General features: G+C 43.0%; 1 protein-coding gene across 1 annotated transcript in view; it reads right to left on the bottom strand.

The window, feature by feature from the left end:
• Positions 1-7,796, bottom strand: part of MB21D2 (Mab-21 domain containing 2) — a 103,114-nt gene extending 95,318 nt beyond the window's left edge. Inside the window, exon 1 of the mRNA XM_022569515.2 lies at positions 7,592-7,796. Coding sequence (XP_022425223.2) covers positions 7,592-7,796 — 205 coding nt within the window. The remainder of the gene's footprint in view (positions 1-7,591) is intronic.
• Between the last annotated feature and the right edge of the window lie 13,867 nt (positions 7,797-21,663).

The following is a 21,663-nucleotide window of genomic DNA, read 5'->3' as shown; positions in this document are numbered from 1 at the left end:
TCAAGATTTTCTTGACTCCAGAGACGATGATGGAATATGGCTTAATGAGGGGAGCAACCATAAAGAGACAATGTCAGAAAGCGCTCATGCCTTAAATAGAGCCTGAAATCAGAAGCTGTGCACAGAAAGCCTCTTTTAAAATGCATGAAGTCACGTAACACTCTGTTGGCACCTACTGTTTACGTAAGCCCACTGGGCGCTGCAAAGGTAAATGAGCAGGGATTATTTAGCCTACAGCGTGGGGAACATGTGGTAAGGGCTATGAAAGGGGACCAGGTGTTAGAACACAGAGGGAAGGGAAATTTTTCTCATTGGAGAGATATAGGAAAGCTTCATGAGTCAAGTGGTATTTGAGCTGGGAGAAGAAAACAAAGCAGAGATGAGATGTCAGAATGCTGAGACTCTTAACTGCTTCTGTGACACAGATGTCTTGACAGGCTGGAAAAGCCTGGCGACCCCTGCAAAAAAAACAAGTATATTTAAATGAATGATAAAATTACACAGGACTTCAAAGAAAATTGGTATCAAAACACAAAATGCAGTTAAAAAACAAATTTGTGATAGAGTACCATATGTGATTTTTTATTAATGCATTCAATAAAATCTAGCAGCAAGTCTAACATCTCCCATAATTTCAAAGCAGCAGTGAATGGCTTTTTGAGATGTCTGTAATATCTGTAATGTGAAGTGAAAATATCTGTGATTTCTATTGGCAACAAAAGCAAAAAACAGAGGTACTGCTAATACTACTGTGGTTTGTTACCTACTTTTATAATGAAAGGAAATGCAATATTGCAGTTAGCGGTCAATAAAAATAAAGAGGTAATTTTTCCCCACGTTTTTGTTTCCGTGGACCCAGGTTAAGAAATCCTGATAGAGAAAACAGCCCAAGCAAAAGAAGAAAGTGAGAAATTCGGGTAATGTTATGAGACCATGTAGAACATGCAAAGACATAAATAGGAGATGACATTGAAAGGAGATGGCCAAACCCTCAGAAGTCACCAAGAAGGTTCTTCATTCCCCAACCATTAAACCACAGAATGTGCTCTAAGTTCCAGAACAGTATCTTCTTTTCAAATAAAAGATGAATGAAAGAAGCAAGAAAACATCTTAACACAGGTTATAGCTCCTTTCCAAAAGTTAGTAGATGACAGCACATTGATAAATTTACTAAAAAAAAGCCCACATATCCAATAGGATTATGTATGTAAAACTGCAAGCATGTAAGTATGAGTGGGTGTAAGTGTGGTTGTTTTTTGTTTTTTGTTTTTTTTGCAGTACGTGGGCCTCTCACTGTTGTGGCCTCTCCCGTTGCGGAGCACAGGCTCCGGACACACAGGCTCAATGGCCATGGCCCACGGGCCCAGCCGCTCCGCGGCATGTGGGATCTTCCCGGACCGGGGCATGAACCCGTGTCCCCTGCATCGGCAGGTGGACCCTCAACCACTGCGCCACCAGGGAAGCCCGTAAGCGTGTTCTATAAACATAGACGTCCAGAAAAAATGTACATCAAATATTAACAGTAATTAGAATTTGGAGGTGATTTTACTTTCTTCTTTGTATTTTCTACAATTGGAAAGTGGGCAAAAAAAAGGCCCAGAAAAGGTTAGGTGACTTAGGGTAACACACATTCCACACAGTACAAAACAGAGCTTTACTAGAACTCAGAAATGTCCTTCTTTTGTACCTTCATCTTCAGAATTGAATGCATCTGAACACAGGAGGTAGGTATAATTATTTGCCCCAACTTACATATTCAGACTCTGAGACTCAGAGTCTGTTAGGTGACTTGCCCAAAATCACAGAGCAAGTTAACTGGAGAAGTTGGGGCTAGAATCCAGTTCTCCTGCCCCTCTAGAAGGCAGAATAGTATCACTGTTGAAAGCAAGGGTTTTCCATCAGCCTGACCTTGGTTAAGTCCCAGCTATACCACTTAGTTGCTAGTAAACTTGGACAACTTCCTGAATTTTTCTAATCCTAGAGTTCTCCATTCTTCTTTACTTCAAAGGGTTATGGTGTCCTTGGGAAAAGATCCAATGATGTGAAACCCTATTACAACCTCTGACACAGAGGAAACATTCTAATAATCATCTCAATCACTGTGCCTCCCTGTCTCTGTCCCAGGGGGAAGGACTCCAGCTTTACCAGAAGCCAGCAGACATATCTGCTCATTAGACGCAGCAGCCCAGTTCTAGTCTCAAAAGTCAACTGGGATCAGCTCATTGTGTGCACAAGCAGCTCTACTGGACAGGGAACGAACAACATCACGCCTAACACGGGACAGAATGTCAGAGTGCTGAGCAGCCAGTTTGGGGATCTCTAGGGATTCGGATTCAATAGGTCTAAAACAAGACCAGAGGTTCCAAATTGTTAAAAAGCTCCAGGAGAATCTAAAGAGCTAACATTCAAGGACAAATTCCTAGTTTGACATGAGAGACTCCACTATTTCTGTGAATACAAAAGGGACCCAGTCTAATCACAAGCAATGCATTATCCAATGGGTGGCCCAACAAGGCATCATAGGAAGACCAGGGATCATCAATGGTTCCAGGGCTCTTCTGTCATGAAGGGCAGCAAACGCCCAGAACCATGGAGGGAGAATTGAAACCAACTCAAACCAGAAGCAAAAATAAATGTTCAGAGGGACTTCCCTGCCCCAGATGCATAATGTTTTCAGAGCTGGAACAGACTTCAAAGATGATGTCCATTACACAGATACCACAGCACATTAGTGACCAGAACACTAAGGAACGTACCAAGACTTGGAGGCCCACAAAGCAAAGATTCACAATAAATTCCCTCAGTAAAGATTGCTGGATGAATTCATTAAGGAAAAGTGACATTCAAACACTCGAAAGACAGGGCTTCAAAATGGCCTACTCTGTAGATATAGGAAGTACCTAAAAATATGGTAGTTCCAACAGCACTCAGAAACACCACAACCATGGGCCTGAAAGGAGACAAGAGTCAGCAAACTGTTCTCTTAAAGTTGATGGGCAAAGCAGAAGAGGGAGGGGTCTCCACAGGCTCATATGAATTAAAGTTTTTGCTCATTATTTTATCCTTAGGACCCTGCATGCTGCTTGGCAAACAGTATAACATTCAGTAAATATTTGTTGAACGCATGAAAGTAAGAAAGACAGACCAAAAGAGACCATCTCTGCTCGTGCAGGCTAAGCAGGGTACTGAGTATAGCATTCCCCACGGGGTGGGGCCTTTTTGGTTGTCTGGCCCAAGAGTGATAGAATCTGATTGCCCACACAGTGGAAGGAACATGAGCTTTCGAGTCAGGAATACTTGGGTTCAAACTCAAACTCCGTATGATCTTCGCATAAGTACTTGACCTCTTTGAGCCTCAGTGTTTCATCTTTAAAGGGGGATTAATACCACCTACTTCACCTCTAAAACAGGCATGATGGTATGTATCCTTAAAAAGTTTCTGGAAGAAAATTACATGAATATATTTATGCAAAGTAGCTAGCACAAGGGCCAGCATACAGTATGAACTTAACAAATGGCAATGTGGGTTGGAATGAATCATGCCCTCTCCAGCCAGAGCCTGTATTCTCCTAGGTCACCTCTAATCATTCTCTATAGTCTTTCTGATAGGAAGCTGCAGAAATAATTCCAGTGTAAGTTCACTAGATTTTCTAACAATGCCCATTTCTTTAAATAATAAAATCATGTATACATTCCTCTTCAGTTTACAAAATGACTTCATATTCACACACATAATTCTGAAACAGTGCATTACTATTATTCCATGTTTAATAGACAAAAATACTATTATCTGTGTTTAATGGATGAAAAACCTAAGACCACCTAGCCAGCAAGAGGCAGACTGAGACAGGAACTATAGATTTTAACATTTTATTCTAATGACCATCAGTGTCTTAACCTGAAATTCAAACGAATGATCTTTCTACGGAATAAAATACTCCAACTCAGACTGCTCCAGAACTCGTGTCAAATGCTGATTGGATTACCCTAATACAGCTGAAAGCAGAAACAAATTCTGAAACGAGAGACAATTTTTTTTTTAAACAAAGCCCCTCCTCTGGATTTAATACCTCAGTTCTTGATAGAAAAAGACTTAGAATCGGGCCAAGAGAGTTTTAGCAACATCTCTTCCATTTATTAGCCATGGGACCCTGGATGATTCTTAACCCTAGTAAATTTCAATATCCTCATGTGTGTAATGGGAAAGCAATACCACTCCTAAGGTTGTGTGAAGTTCCTGACACAGAGAAGGCAGTCAGTAAGTGATAACTACTCTAATGACCACACCATGGTACCAACCATTTGGATTGAAGGGGAAGCGACTTCTTATTTCTTCCTGGCTCTTCTAGCTTCTTCATAACCCCTGTTCTGCATCTGTTCAATGGGGACACAACCAGTCTTCATTCGACCTCACCAGGGAATGAAGATAACAAAAGAGCTGGCAGAGACATTATGCAAATATTATTAAAATATTAATGAATTCTGGCAATTTCCCTGAATTCTGATAAATGGTGTTTATTATGCACTGCCAGCCTCTCCCACAATCTGGGCTCTCACATATTAACTAGATAATAACAGCAATCATTCTCCTAAAAGACCAAGGTGTAGAGAAATAAATAGTGAGTCTAGATGACTCCCGCAAATACCTGCCTCCAAAGGAATCAGAATCTCCAGACAAGCAGAGAAGGTCAGGACAGACCACGGACAGCTGGGTGACCAGTAGCAGGCTCAGATCAACTCCACAGACTATGCAGACCCCTGTTTTGATAGGACAATGGAGTTTCCCCGTGCTGACGGGTCACTGTTTATGACAACAGCCTACCACAACTTTGCTCTTCTGCGTAGTAAAGTTGCCTCCAATCTCGATAAAACAAAAAGCATCTGGGAAGCCGGTGGGCGGGGGCTTTAGTCCAGGCTAACAATCTCATACAGAAAGTGGCTGCCCCTGCCAGCTGCCTAAAAACAGAGGTAGCGTTATCCACAGCTCCATTAAAGAGGTTTGCACCAAACTCCTCTGCCATTTCGTTCTGTGTGAGGGGATAACGTTTTCAGGCTGCTGACAATCCTCAGGTGCCGCTCGGCCAGAAGCAGAAGAAAGCCAAGAGGACTCACACCCACCGCCAAAAGCTCCCAGAAATAAGGGCCTGGTGCCACCCCTGTTAACACCTTAACAAGCTGAGGGTCATTAAGACACATCATTCGCATATTCATGAAAGACTGTGGACTGCAGCAAGTGAAACAAAGTGCACAAAAAGAGATTTTGTTTTTTCAAGCCAAGCGAAAATCCCCTTTAGGAAAAGTAAATCCACACAGGGACCCTTGCTGTCGCCAAACCTTCACTTGTCTAGAGCAGCCAGCACCTCATTAAAGGAAAGCAAGCAACTCACAAATGAATGCAGCACCACACACAGGCAAGCTCATTTCGCCATCTGCCTGCTAGTGTCCAGAGGGGCAAGAGGCTTAAACAACATTCTCCTGAATTTTCTCTCCCGCAGGTGGAAACATCAAATTCCCAGGGGGCAAGAAAGACTTCTCTTGCAAGATCAACTGGGTAAAAATGAATAAAAGGGAATTTCGTTTACCTGTCAACACCATGCCACTCATGACATTAAATACAAAATAAATTAAGCACCCTGCAATAATTCACCCTTCGTAAAGGCTTTGAGAAATCAGCGTATCAGCCGTGGGGTTAGCACAGGATTTCCTCATGAGCTGGGCACTTAAACTTACCCTTCCCCACAGCCTCCCATTTTCTGTTCCATGACTATCCTGACTGATGGTGACCGAGCACCTTTTCCTAGTGAACGACCTAGGACAGGAGACATTGGAATTGAGGCCGGCGCTATAACAACACAATGGCAGACTTCCATTATATACGTCAAAGAGAAAGGACATGATTAAGCAACTTAAATAACTTGCCCTGAGCCTTCTCTGTGTATCCCCACCCTTCTGACAATCACTGTGCTGGTTTTCAGATCTGAAAGCTTTGTAAGCTTGTAAGCTTCCCACCGCAAGGTTAGGGAGTTATTTACACACGCGCGCGCACGCACACACACACACACACACACACACCACATTTAATTCAATATTAGTTGAATGGTCGAATCTCTCAATGGAGAGCTTTTCAACCCCATACACAACCTTGGATACACTTGGGGAGTGTGGAGCAAAAAGTAAAATCCAGCCCCAAGTTTTAACATGCTTCATCCAACTTCCCAAAGCGTTACTACCCACCGCCTGAACACGTACAATTTGTATTACCCCCAACCTGGGCCGTGGGGAGGAAGCAAACCGAGAGAAAATACCCGATGATAGAACCAGCAAGGACAGCAGACAGCCGGCTGAAATCCAAGTACACGGCAGGAGGAAGGCAAAAGCTCAGTCTTCCTCCGTGGTCCAAGACCTATTTCAATTAAATTTCCCACTACCTGGAAAATTGCCTACGAATGTATTTGTCGAGCGCACAGAGACACGCGGTGGGGCAGCGCTACACTGGAGTCCCAGTTCTGCGGAGTGTTCACCGCCAGGCCACGTACTGCATTCAGGCAGAGTTGCACTGGTGGAGCCGCAAGCTACGCGAGAGGCTCCCAGCAGCGGACACTCACAGCACTAATCCGAACGACAGGACACCTGGGGAGGTGTTCGATCTCCCCGGCCTGACTCAATTATTTTCCTTTACACAACATTTAGTTGTGTAAGGAACTGTAGGTGCCAGGCTGGGGGGGTGGGAGGGGCGGCATTATTCTAAACCCGGACGTCGCCGGGGTTCGAAACCCAGGACACCTCTCTCGGCCGGTGCATAGACAGCACACAAAGAGGAAGGGGCTGGCGCTCCTCGGGGTCAGAGATCTGAGCGTGGTCGTTTTCGAGCTGGGAATTAGGAATTCCGAGCTCAGCGAGAAGCCCGGAGAAGCACCAGAAATGCTTCCGACCGCTTCAAGGCGAAATCTACTTGCAAATCAAAGTTGCAGGAACTCCCTGCGCCCAGCCTACTTGAGCGGGTTACCAGGGAACACCCAACAAGTTTGGCCACCGGGGGCCCGGCTTGACAGCGCCGCGCCGCAAGCGAGACTAGAGAGCAACTTGTCGCTCGGGCGCCGAGCCAGAGCCCCAGGCTGTCTCCGCGCCCCGAGCTCTGGAGAGGACCCGAGACTCGGCGTTGGGAAGGAGCAGGTCCTTGTCTTTGGAGACAAATCCCTTAATTGAAAGGCGCAGCCCGTTCTCACCTGGACCGCGCGGCTTCCAGGGGCTTCCCCCAAACAGTGAGACGTTTCACCACGAACACTTCACCTGCCTTCCAGTCCCCCGTCGGTGATTAATTAACAAAAGAGCCAGCGAACTGGGGTGGAAAAGGGACCCGGCACAAAGTATAGTAGGGAGGGGAGGGAAGGCAGCTCAGGTTGCCGCGGAGAAAGAAGGGAAGAGGCGGAACAGAGATGGGTTATACCCCAGGCACCCGGCGGCTCCGGGAAGAAAATCAAGAAGGAAAGAGCGCGCGAGAAGGGGGAATGGGTTCTTTACCCCGCTTCCCATCTCACACACACACTCACAAACACACACACACACATCCCTCCCTCTTTTTCCTCCTTACCCAGCATGGAAAAGATGAAATCCTTGGCTGTGTGAATCTCCAGTGCTCTCTGGTCGTCATATTCCCGTTGGTCGTGCTTCGTGAATTCTTGGATGAGTTTGTTCAATTCCTCCACCCGAGCTCCCGACCTGAAATCCAGCTCCGGGAACGCAGGCTTGTTGTTACAGCCCAGGGAGGCTGCCTTGCTGGCGGTGGGAGCCGCCATCTTCATACAAAACGCGCCGAGTAGCAGCTCCGCGGCGGCGGCGGCAGCACCCACCCCCGCCCCCCCACCCAGCCCCCCTGGGTCTCCTCCCCTCGCCGGCTCCCTGGCTGTGACCCCGGCCCGTGGGCGGGCTGGCGGGCGGGCGGTTCCGGCTCGGTGCGCTCCGAGCGTCCGGGCTTCAGAAGGATCTGGACTGCAGCGAGAGTGCGTGTGTGGCCCCGACACCCTTCCCTGCGGCCCCACGCCCGCCCAGATGCTGCAGGTCTCTGCCCTCCCCTGGACCTAGCTGGCAACTGCGGTAGCGGTTGTAGAGCCAACCCGAGCCTCCCCCGGGCGAGGAAAGTGAAGTGGAAACAATGTGAAATTCACCAGCGCTGAAATCAACAAGCTGCCGGCTCCGGTGTTACGGAGCCAGCACCAGCGTCCCCCATTTAAAGGGACAGCGCACCCAGTGGAAAGAAAAATAAATAAATGACAGAGGTCTGCGCGCCTATGCCACTTGCCAATCTGTACTCGGGCAGACGAGAGAGGTGTAGACCTGTTCTTTCTCTACCTCCACCCCTTTTGGGGGCAGGGCTTGCCAAGCGCGTTCATGAAGGGAGCCTTCCTCTGTCTGATTTTAAGGGCGGTGTCCTGGGCGAGGGCATCCCTATGGGAGCGTTTCCGTCTCTAGAACTCCAAAGACTTTAGGTGGTGAAGGAACCTGCCTTAAGGAATATAAGCCAATCTTCTGCCATTTCTGCACAGATTGCCAAATATGATATGATTAAGCGTATAAAAAAAAAAGAGAGACAGTGCCCACCCCGTCCCGTATAGACACGCCCATTAGCCACTAAAGTATCCCAACCTTTGCCCGAGGTAATTAATTTTTCCTGGATAACAGCCTATTAAACTTAACATACAATGACTTAATGCGGTTTAGCCCCCTCCAAAATAAAGATAGGAAAACTCAAGGGTAGGTATGGGGGAGGGGGAAGAACAATGAATTGCCCCAGGTTCCAATGAATGTTGAATGACAGGTGAAAATTCTCTCATACAGCAAATACAATTCGAGCGTCCACTATTTGCCAGGCAGAGTGCCAGAATCTCAGTGGACAGGGATAAGCCAAAGGACATGGTTCCTGAGATGGAGTCATACTCACTTGACAAGGCAAATTTTACTAAGTCATGGTCCTTTAGACAGAATAGGATCTCAGAGGTGTTTTCAGTGGTTATGAGGTTTTTGACTCAGACACTAAGGAGACCTATTTGTTCATAGAAAAAAAGGTTATCTTCCTCCCTAATTCTCCAAAATCCAACTCATCTCTATCCCACAGTCCCTGATATAAGATAAAAGCTTTTTCTTACCTGGGTTCTCATGGCCAATAATACAAACTCTTTTGTTCATCCAGGCTCTGTCGTGCCTTTCCCTATAAAATGGAGATGATAATTCCTGTCTCATATGTTGTTTCAAGGATTACATTAAATAAAGTGGGTCAAGCACTAAGTGCAATGCCTGACATAATAAACATTTAATTAAATGTTAGCTGCTACTATTGTTGTTATAAACTTAACTCTTTCCAACCGATCCACATTGTTGCCATGGTGATTTTTACAAAACACAGATCTGGGTATTGACATCCTCCTGGATTTTTCTCCTCTTTACTCCCTTCCCAACTTTGTACCAAAGCCAATTCCATAACATGCATTTTTCGAAAGCCTTCCCTAAGACCCTCCCCCAAGCTGATGGCAACATTTTCCTCCTTAGAACCCCCACTGCACCCTTTCAGAAACTTTCATATGCCTCTGATGAATTTTGACCCTACTTTATCATTGTTAATGCAAGTTTCAAACTATGAGCTTCCCTAGGATAAGAACTACATCTTACTCATCTTCAGATTTGTCCCTGCAGGAAGGTCCTCAATGTTTATTGAACCAAGTGATGAGTGAAGAACTTTGGCATAACCAGTTTATTTCTTTTGCTTTTGGTTTCCTTCTCTTCGAAACAAGCTTTCTTACCTACTCAATATTAAAGAGGAAGGATACATGTCCACATGAACGCTGGTGCACTGATGAGGGAGCTACTTAAAACTCTGGCTTTTGCAGGTCTGCTATGCTGCCCTGACTTCTCATCTGAGAGGGTATTACCATTAACTGGGCAGTGGGATAAGCTATGCAAGCGGTCGGAACTCCAACACAAATCCATCCACTCCCATCTGTCAGTGCTTCTCTCATGATCAATGGTAGGCATCTGTGAGACAGCTGGCTGAGGCACAGTCATTTCATGGATCAGAATGATTCTAGTTCACCCATGCAAGCAACAGCCTCCAACTTAATACAGTTTGAAAGAATTCAGGCAAAAAAGTCAAGACACTTTTTCTTTGTTAATTTCCAAAACTGTGAATGAGGCAATGCTCCTCCCTTGTGACACTTGTATTCATACAGATAGAACAAGTAGTTAGCAGGAATTGTGCCTTATTGTGCCTCAGCCCTGGGTTTTGGATGTTTTGAATGAGGGAGTCAACAAATGGTCTCTCTGTTCTTCTACATTTTCTGTTTACTTTCCATCAGCCAGATCTGAATTCTATGAATCACTGACCTTCAGTGAGTCTATATATTTGGAGAATGTCCTGAATAGTAAACTAAATACCTTTTATATGCTCTTATACAACCCTGATAAGATGATATAAATATCCCTTGTCCAATTGTCAAAATAGGGAAAGAGGATCAGACTGTAATTTCCTGAATTGGTCTTTTGGGAGACTTTTTTTTTTTTTTTTTGGTTTAAAAATTTTTTTAAATCAAATTACAAACTAAATACCAAAAACATCATAATCATAAAACAAAACAGGAAAACCAGACATAACAGGAAATAAATAGAAGTCTAATTTCAATAAATCAAGAAGTAGAGGTATTAAAATTACAAAGATATTCTTTGTAATAATTAAATATAACTAACAAAAACTGAGAATGTTGTGGAAGATGGGGTGTGAATGATATTGCAATTGCACTTAATACTTCATATCCCATAGTGAGGAGTCAATAGATGTTACCCAAAGTTGATAAATCAATAGGCAGAAATTGTAATGGTAACTACGATAAGAGTTAAAGAGAGAAACTTTCAACAGTGATTACCTATGAGTGACTGGTTATTTTGTATTACTCCCTTTCTACAATTCTTTACATGTGCTTGTATTACTCTTCTAATTTAAAATAATTAGTTTTAAAAGGTTTGGATGTTCTTCACAATCCACAGAACCAAAAGAAAAGATCTCTTTTGAAGTATCTTGTTTTTGCCAAAGATTGGTTCATCCACCAAATTGGAATTACTTAAGCTGTAAGAAAAACCCATCACTGACTGGGTAGCCTCCCTTCATTAGGCTGTATAGCAGAATGAAAGCTCTCAGAAGGTCCAGACCACTTTACATGGCCAGCTTCTGTCTAACATCCTTCCAAATTAATGTAGTAACAGGGCCAATGACCAGTCACAGGACGGTTCTCATAGTGAGAGTCCCCTTTTGGGAGACTTTTTAACCTAGTAGACTGTGAACTCCTCAAGGGGGAGTGCTGTCTCTTCACCTTTGTAAACACCACATTTAATACATTTCCTGGCTCATCTTATGACCTTAATTAATGTGTTTGAATGAATGAATGAATGAACAAATTAATACCATCTCTTAAAGTCCAGGAAGTCAACATTTAGTTGATTTTTGCTACAATTAAATATCTCAATGCAAGCTATCTATGGTTTCCCAACAATCACTTGAGTTCTTATAAATGTAGGTATTTCTGCTTAAGTTTAATGAAATGTTTCTATTTGTGTGCCTTTTATTTTTCCCTGTGTATGTTATATGGCCTAAGAGAAGGAAGGGAAATGGAGAGGAAGGTGAAGAGAAAGAGAACATTATTAGAAGATACTAAAGAGTGTCTCGGACTTGTAATAAAAGTGCAGGTTTCTAGAGTTTTGACAGATGACTCAGGAAAGGTCAATGGAGTGTACCATCTAAGTAAGCACTAAGGTAGGTCGTTCCTTTACTTGCTTGTGTGGCATCAAACAGACCAAAGAAACTCACTGCCTTTCCAAACTGCTGTCCCACTTAGAGGCAGAACTTGGCCCCTTACTTTCCCACACCCAAATTGTATGAGCTTGTGAGAGAAGCCTTCTGCCTGCTTCTCTGAGGCTGTTTGTTTTTAAATATGGCTCTCAAGTTCTGTGGCAAACTCTCAGCCATGAATAACTGGGCTGTGCAGCCCATGCATTAAAAATAGTAAGCTCCACACCCACATGATGGATTAACAAAATATAATTTTAAACAAAGATTCTCTGGTCTGAGAGCAGCCCAGGCTACAAGATCTGGCCTTCTTGGGCAGTTCCATTTTCAATAAAAGTCTAACCAGGGGAGGTAGCCCGAGCTTCTTATGATTTGAAAATGTAGGCAGGAAAAAGAAAGGCAAACACCACAGACATGTGGAATGTTGACAGCAGAAGGGACTTGGGGGATAAATTCCATCCATCGCCTTCACTTTGAGATAGGAGAACTGGACACAGCAAAGGAGAGGCTTGCCTATATAGTAGAGGCAATGCTGTTCTATTTCTCATACTAAATTCAAATTTAGTAGGTATTTCTTATGTTTCCAGACCACCAGAGGGGTTGTGGAAAATGCTAGGAAATTGGACCAGAATCGTAATAAAAACAAGAGGAGAATGGTCCTTGGGCAAAATGGACTCATTGATCTTGAAAGTTTAAATTTTGATATATCAGGAATTGCTGACATTTGGAATTACTTAGCTACAGCTTTTTGCCACTAACAGGTAGTAATCCAGACTAGAGCTGAATTTCCTGGGTATCTCACAAAGTCCTTCAGGTGTACATGACCCCATCTGGGGTAAGCTGCTAATTTTACCTCTTGTGAGATTAGGCCAGTGAATTGTTAGTGAGGTCCCCAGAGCAGGGTGGGTAAGTCATGACTTAGTCTATTCAGTTCTAACAAGGTGACCCCAGAGTGAAGCCCCACCCCTCTGACACTCACATGGTTCATGGGGGCTCGTTTCACCCTCTCCTTGAACCCTGTGCCCTAATAGCCCCTGGGGACCTAGGTGGTCTAGCTGTGCAGAAACTGCATATAAATCACCCAAATCTGTCCTTTTATTCTCTGCTCCTGCTGTGCCCCAGGAAGCCAAATCTGTACCTGTGGAAAGAAGAAAATGGACTCTAGGATGGGAGATAACAATATCTGATAACAATTATTAACAATTGTCTTCCTTCCAATGATGGAACACTTTCCGGTTCAAAGCACTTATCACATAAATCTGTTTATCCTCACAACCTCCTACTGAATAAAGCAGGTTGGTCCGGATTGTGATTATTATTCCAATTTTAGAGATAAGAAACTGAGGCTCCGAGAGATGGTGATGTTTGCGAAATCATCTGACTAAATTGTTGTCTGTCAGCTCTCTATTTAGACATCATCTCCTGCTAAGGGCTTTTCCTGAACATCTTACGCCCCCTCCCCACACCCATGTAGGTCCTGGAGGCTCCTTATAGACTCATTGCCTTTGACTCTATCACTTCGTTGTAGCTGCCTCATAACTTGTCTGTCTCCCTCACAAAAGTGTACGTTCTATGTGGGCAGAGACTATGTCTCTCTTGATCACCAACGTGTCTGGCACACAGTAAGTGTTCAATACAAGTTTGATAAAGGAGAAAGTAAATGAATGAACCATGTGGCTGGCTCAGGCCCCAAACTCAGGTCTTTGATTTACGACCCAGGTTCTTTCCATCAAACCTCCCTGGTGCTGTTATCAGCAACCACCGAGCCTCCAGAAAAACACCAACAATCTCTTTTATTTTTTACACCTTTATTGGAGAATAATTGCTTTACAGTGGTGTGCTAGTTTCTGCTTTATAACAAAGTGAATCAGTTATACATATACATATGCTCCCATATCTCTTCCCTCACGTTTGAAAGCTTTACACTTTACCTAGCATTTCGCATACACAATCAGCTCCCAAAGCTCAAGTTCCATCATGGCAAACAAAACCTTTTCTTCTCTGTCTTTTAAAGTCTGAGCGAAGGCCCTCTGTTGAATAAATTTTATGACAAAATAACTTACAAAAAAATAAGTCTAAATATTCAATATGTCCTTCTTTTGGGGAAACTTAAGTCTACTTGACCTCCACACATCAGGCAAGAAAAAGCAAATGGAATAATTGCCCTAGAAATCCTATTTCTTTACAAATGACTTAACCTCATCCACTGTTCTGGGGAAACTGTGGGACCCCTCTTAGCAATCCCTGGACACTGCACCATCCCCATTTAGCCCTTGAACTTGCCAAAAGGCCAGGCTCTGGGTCCACTACACCAATCCATATCCTGTCTTGTATGTACCTTGGATGCTGGGTCAGGTACTGACGGCGGGGTGGGGGAGGGTGCACAATACCTTATCAGTGAAGACTGGAGACGTTCGGTTTGGTTTGCTGTGAGCAATTAAATGAAGTGTGTCACAGGGGAAATTAATTTATATTATTTCTGGGTGGCTACAGAGGATGGAACCAGGAGAGATGGGTGGCAGTTACAGAAATGCAGGCTCCAGCTCAGGATACAGAAGCATTTTCTATCCACGTGAGCCGCTCTACACAGAATATGCTGCCTTCTGAATTAGTAAACTCCCCATCACGGGTGGTGTTCAGAGAGCCCTGTACCCATCTGTCAGGGTTACACCAGAAGAGGTCACCGAGTTGGTAAGGAGCATAGGCTTTGACCCCTGAGGTGCCTTTCAGCTCTGAGAACCTAAGACTGTGATACTTTTTCAATTAATGCAATAACTGAGAACTAGTTTCCTGTAAGGATCCACCTCAAAACAGAACTATATTCTGCACCCTGAACACAAGGTGTTTTATATCCATTTTCACATAAGTTCCCAAGATAAAGGATTGTGTCTTCTTTTTCTCGGCTTAAAATATCCATGGATTTCGTTGTTTCTGGCTTTCCTACTGTCCAATCTAGCAGGCAATTTCATTCCACACCTACAAAGAAATTCTGTTGGTATAGACACCTGTCCCACACATCAAACACAAATTCCACACCCAAACTCACATTCAGAGAAGCTCTCAGTACAAAGAAAAGAAAGGGATTTCCTTGAACACATTTATTTACATACATCGTATAATGACAGAAGCTGGCTCTCTGAGCGGACCTGTAAAATTGAGCAGGGAATGGAAATGATGCCTGTTTTGTTTTCTAAAGTTTGTCAAAAAATGATTCTCTAAGCCCTGCACTGTAACAAGTTTATTTGAAAACTTTGGCTTTTTTTTTCCTTCAACTATGCCCAGCACAGTACATGAACAGAAGGAGTTGTCTCCCTTTGTCCTAGACCCAGCGTGTTTAGCTGTGGTCCAAAGCTCATTTTAAATTCCAAGTTGCAAAACCTGGAGAGAGGGCATTTAAGGAAAATGCTGACACTCCTTCAGCTCTGACAACATTATCACACACAACCATAAATATACTTCCTGGACCATGTTTTCTCATTCTACTTTCCCTGTTTGTAGTTTCTAAGCAGAAAAAGAAAAAACCCTCAAACCTCTTAAATAATTATCCAGTGCTTCTACATCATCTAGTGGAAAAACAAAAGAAAACCGGGGGGCTTCCCTGGTGGCGCAGTGGTTGAGAGTCTGCCTGCCGATGCAGGGGACGCGGGTTCGTGTCCCTGTCCGGGAAGATTCCACGTGCCGCGGAGCGGCTGGGCCCGTGAGCCATGGCCGCTGAGCCTGCGCATCCGGAGCCTGTGCTCCGCAACGGGAGAGGCCACACGGGTGAGGCCCGCGTACCGCAAAAACAAACAAACAAAAAAAACGGGCAAAAAAGGAAAGAAATATAAAAAAGAACAGAAAAAACCCCACAGCCCCCTTTCTCTATTTAATTTCTGATGAATCATGTCTATTTAAACTACCCTGCGAATGTGAGTTATGCACACCTTATTGTGCCTCAGAATTTTTGCAGGGGGTGGTGGAGCCATATAGACACACATTATGGATAAATACATTCATATAAAAGCAAAGGGCCAGAAGTCAGGAGACAGATGCGAATCTGGATTTTGCCGTTGGTTAGTTCCATGATCAGAGGAAAATCCTCTCCTCTTCTCTGAAACTCCTTTTCCTCAAGTGTAAATGAATAGAATAAGGTGTCATCCAGCTGTGATGTTCTGAGACTGTGACTCTGACAGGAAAAGACAAGCAAAGCAATCCTGTGCTCAGTACAATTTCTAGCACATTTTGTTTGTTTATGTTTCCCTAGTCATTCCCTGCACAGTTGGACACTCCATAGTTGGACTTCCTAAGAATTTTGTTGAGGTTCCTAGCTTTAAAAGAATTAACCTGAAATCAAGAGAGGAGAATCTGTAAGTGCATGGAGAACCCCTCCTTGGCATGTCTTGGCTAATAGCCTCTTATTCTCTGTTGGGGGGCGGGATAGAGCAAAGCCTGCTGTGGAAACTCACTCAGCAGCTTGGGCCTGAGGCACAGATAGATGGCCTCTGGGCTCTGAGGGACCAGCCAGGGCTCAGCAGGTATATTCAGACTCTGGAAATTTTCCCTTCAAGATGAGAGGAAACAAAGGTACCCAAAGAAAGTACCCTAGGAAGTATTTACAAGAGGCTGCAGAACAGTTATAAAATAATTTTCTGACCCTAAAATTAGAAGCAAAGGTTTGATGTTCTGAAGCTCAGGTGCAGGATGAATGTGTACATGGGCCTTTATAGCCGGTTTATAAAGCGCTTGAAGACAAGGAATTGTGGTTTTGGCAAAAAGCCTTAAGGAGGCTTTTTATTTCTTTATAACCAAGATATAAAAGAAGTCTGGTCCCAGAAATCTAGGCTGAAGTTTTCTTTAGGTACTTTGGAGAAGAGCAAGTTTCTAAATTTCAGGTAGTAATTGATGATAGCATGATGAGCCATGAAAGAAATAGCAATCAACACATAATAAATAATATTCAAATGTGTATGATAACAAAAATAGATGCAAAATTAACGATATTATAGCCATGCATGCAAATCACAGGCATTAAAGAAGGGTAGGAGGGAGTTCAGAATTCTACCAGATCAAAATCCTAATCATTCAGATAAAAAAGATGATGCATTGATACAAAGAATGCATGCGACTGCCTATGGGAACACACCGGATGGCAGGGCTGGGATCTTTTCTGCCATATATGTCAGCACAAGAGCCAAAGTATGTAAGGGCAAGTTGAAACCTACTACATAGCCAAAAGTGGTATTTTCCTTAAAGCAGTCTTTTTTATTCCTTCATTCTTTCAGCAAGTATTTCTTGAACTTCTATTATGTGTCAGGCACTGTTCTAGGCACTGGGAATACAGCATTGAACAAAGCAAAAATTCGTGTCCCCTCGGAGCTTACAGTTCATGTAAGTCACTTAAATTTTTTTTCCAGGTTGAGTAGAAAATGTTACTTGGAGAATAACGGTCTATACGGATATGGATGAGATTTTTTGGTAAGTCACTTAATTTAAATGATAAACTGGATATATTGTGCTGCAAGTAACCTCTTTATCTATATCAGTCAGGGCTCTGTAGAGAAATGGAGCTAATAGTGTATATGTACATAAAGAGATTTATTTCAAGGAATTGGCTTATGCGATCCTGAGGACTAACAAACTCAAAATCTGTACAGCAGACAAGTCCTAAATCTGTAGGGCAGCCTGGCAGGCTGGAAACTCGAGCAAAAGTTGATCCTTGCAGTCTTGAGGCAGAATTCCCTCTAGAAAACTTCATTTTTGTCCTTAAGACCTTTCAACTAATTCGATAAGGCCCATCCACATTATTGAGGGTAATCTCCTTTACTTAAAGTCAACTGATTATAGATATTTACCACTTCTACAAAATACTTTCTCAGCAACAGCTAGATTAGTGTTTGATTAAAGAATTCGGTACTATGGCCCAGCCAACCTGACACATAACACTAACCATCACACATCTACCCTATAAATCTATTAAGTGCTGATCACATTCCAAGTTCTGAGATACATCATGCACAGTCCCTGCCCTCTGAAGGAAGGGCATAAACCATTTACTTCAATAAATACATAAAAATATGAAGCTCTATACATCTATAAGAGAGGTAAAGAACAAGTGCTCACTTTGAGGGCCTGGAAGAAGAAACAGTACTTTTAGGTAAAGAAGTTGGAAAAAGCTGAAAACACAAAAGGCAGTTGACCTTGTCCTTAGAGAATGGGTAAAATTAGAACAAGGAAAACAGGAGGTTGACTTCCTAGTGGAAGAAATGGCAAAAGCAAAAGTGTAGAGTCAGGAAAATGTGTGATGTATATAGAAACATGGAGTGGTTCAGTTGGGCTGGAAATAAAAAGCATTCATCAAAACCTCTTTTATTTAGCTAGTGATTACTCAGTACTTGTTCAAGTACTTATTCCAAAGATATTAAAACATTTGCAGATGAAACAGAGAGATCAAGAGTCTCCTCCAAAGTCACACAGAAAACTTTCACATACAAGTCAGTGCCATTTTCTTTCAGAAGCTACAGCTGACGCTTCAAAAATGATTTTTACCATCCCTAAGAAAGGAGACTATGCTTTATCTTTGTTATTTCAATTTACTTACCTTTGAAAAAGTCATGTTATTCTTTAATAAGTGGAAGAAATTTATTAGGTCCTAGCTTTCATAGGGATCGATGCCCTGAACAAGATGGTCAGGGATTTATATATCATAAAATTAAAACTTATTGCTTTTAGCACTCAGTCGAGGGTATTTCTTGGTTTGTGCTGTAATTAAATTGCCATGGTCAGGGGAATGGTATGCAGAAAGCAAGTACATATAGGAGCCACTGTGTTCACCAGAAAGTCAAGTTCACCCAGGACTCCTGTTATTTCACAGTTGTGCGCTTTTTATATTCCACTTGTTACAGTTCCTTTCACCCATCACGTTTCCATGCCCCAAGCCCCTCCCTTATTTCAAGGAATAGCTGTTGGTCTAGCAAGTCACTATGAAATAGATATTGCCTGTGCCTTACTACACTACCAGCCTCCCCCATCCCTGCATTAAAGTCAGTCATCTTTTTGCTAACCTAGGAATTCATGTTTTCTACTAATGGCCTCACCAGCCGTGGGTTTGTTCCCCAAACTGATGGTTTTATGGCACTCAAAACAACGTGCCTGGTTTTGAGACTAGTATTGCATTTTAAAAAATTAAGAGAATTATAGGAATTAGAGGATTCCAGACATTTGCCAAGCAAGTCTTTACTCAGTTTCATATCACGGTGAATTGAGCAGAAGCAAAGTAGACCTATCTTCCCCCTCTGCCCCTCCTACTTTCCGCTTTATGAAAGGGAAGCTGAGGACCCAAACCAGGAAGTGACATCATCAAGTGTCTGGTTTCATATCTCCATAACGTACATTACTTTAATTAAATCTATCAAAGAGGCTAGTAAAAGGGAGGCTGGGGAGAAATGAGATTATTGATCAAAGGTGTTAGATAAATGGACATCACCTAGGAGTGGATATTCACAGATGTGTGGACTGCTCAAGGGGGATCAAAGTTCAACTTCCTCAGTGGATAGCCTGGACATTTGTCTTGTGACGATGTCCTATTATTTCCAAGGGTGGGGAGAATCAGAAAGTGTCTAAAGATTTAGAATCCCATTACTTTAAATTTACACAATGCTTTAGATGTATTGTGTACGATATCATCTTATTTCTAATCTCCACAACAATCCTGTAGGACAGGCAAACCATAGCCTCACAGGCTATTGGATTACATTTTGGAGGGCAGAGTTCAACCCTCCACAGCACATGAATAACCTGGTTAGCTGTGTGTCTAGGAAGGTACCTGTGTGTATTTCAGAAGGGCTGGTGTGGAGAGATAGACATGGAGCGTCTTGGTGAAGATAAATGGTAATCACACTAACTAACTTACGGTCTTCGTTAAATAAAATTTCTCCTTCAAGAGTGGGTTTTAATCTACTGTAACAAGGTTTAGCTTATTGTTTTTCACTCTGGTCTCAGGATAAGGTCACATCCCTTCAGATAGAGAGAAGAGTATCCCCTGAAAAGAGTGTACATTCTCAAAGACAATCATCAGGGTAGAGGGCCTCAGAAAAGTACAAAAGTCAGGGCTGAGGTAGGTAGAAAATAAGAAGCCTCACCTGCTTGATATTGGAACTAGAAGAGTATGAAAAGTCAAAAGTCACTTCCGGATGGGTCAGGCTTCCATCTGTGGGGTGGGCAGGGGTGTGGCAGCCAGGGGAGGCATCTGTTTCTTCCAGGACTTGAGAACACCACAAAGCTGGGTGGGAAAAGCTGCCCATGTAGCTGATCATTAAAGGAGGAAGTGCTGTCACGTGGGGAGAGTGCAACAAGTGCTTTACCAAGAAATTCCTTTGGGAACAGGAAGTTCCAAGTGGCAATGGGGTTAGCAGAGATCCAGCCCCTCCACCCCGGGATTCTAATCCTGCCATTGCCCTCCTTGGGAGACTTTACTCTGAGTTTGTTCAGGTGGGTTCCCTTGCATATTCACCGAGGGATAACATTTCAATGATAAAGCCATGGAAGGGGGAGGGTGAATGCCAGCAACTTCTTCTTGATGTCCTCCAGAGAGGGAGCATTTCTCACAGTAGCGGTCCAGTCCTTTACAGTGCCTCAGATAGACACGATAACTAGTTGATTTCATCCAAATGGAGATCGAAGTCCAGTTTTCAGGCCTGTGGTAACCGCTCTCTGTACCTGCATGACTCTTCATTTCCCCAACAACTTTGTCCTTAATAGCTAGTGATTTCCAAGCTCTTGTTGAGTCTCAGACAGCATGTCATTCAAGCCTCACGATCTCCATAAAAGGTTATTGGATTATTCCCATTTTTCAGGGTAGAAAACTGAGGTTTGAATTGATCGTGTAACTCGTCCAAGGCCACATTGTGTAAGCAGCACACCTGGACTTTCACCTGTATCTACTTCAGTAAAACTCTATGGTCTTGACCACCACACTGGGCTGCCTTCCTGGTTGCCTCCCAAAACATGTGACGACCTAATGGAGAACTTGATTTCTTTTTTCATGTTTAAAAGACTGCTTAGATAAGCTACTGGGAAACCCTCTCTGAATTGCTATCTGAGCTATAACTGTGTTCAAAATGAAATAAAGAAAAAGGTCACCCTAATGCTAACCTCCAAGAAGGTTTCAGTCAATTCAGCACCTTTTTCAAGCTGTAAATTTACTCCCCAAATTGTCTACTTAGATAGTCATTTCCCTTTCAGAAAGAAAAAAAAAAATGTAGACTGTTCAAACTTTTAATGTCTGCATCCCAAATAAATATCACTGTGGAAAAGTAGTTCAACAAGTATTTGCTGAGTGTTTTATGGGTTCTGTACCACACTAAGAATTGAACTGTTGCAAGCGGTAAGGGTGTAGATGGCGATGTTGACTACCATTGTCTGTGAGACCTGGTCCCTGACGTCAGAGCAGTAATAATTTCCACAGGAGCTGTGCTAACAAGTGGAATTTTAGAGGTTGAGACAGGTTAAAACACCTGACCAAAACCAGATGTCAATATGAGAAAGACATGCTTGGGCATTCTAAGGTTTATGTTCTTGGATTAGGGAAGGTGAACACTTTTTGTGGAAGGTTCTGAAAATGAAGCAGAGGAGATTTAATTTGGCTTTGTGGGCAATTAATGAGGCCATTAAAGGTTTAGAATGGTAATATGATGAAAAGATATGAAAAATCCAAATCAAGTGTCACAGTTAGGACATTTTTAATTTTGAAGGCTTTACTATCAGAAATAAATCAAATTAAGCAAAGTAAGAAAAAGTATAAGTAGAGAAATTTATTGGCTCATATAACAGGAAGTTCAAGTAATGGACTTCGGTGTTGG

The sequence above is a fragment of the Delphinapterus leucas genome, chromosome 4 (genome assembly GCF_059928025.1).
Source record: "Delphinapterus leucas isolate spDelLeu-1000000601 "Yukka" chromosome 4, BTC_Dleu_Yukka2, whole genome shotgun sequence".
NCBI classification, from domain to species: Eukaryota; Metazoa; Chordata; class Mammalia; order Artiodactyla; family Monodontidae; genus Delphinapterus; species Delphinapterus leucas.
The sequence above is the reverse complement of the archived record's forward strand: the minus strand, read 5'-3'. Positions and strand labels throughout refer to the sequence as shown.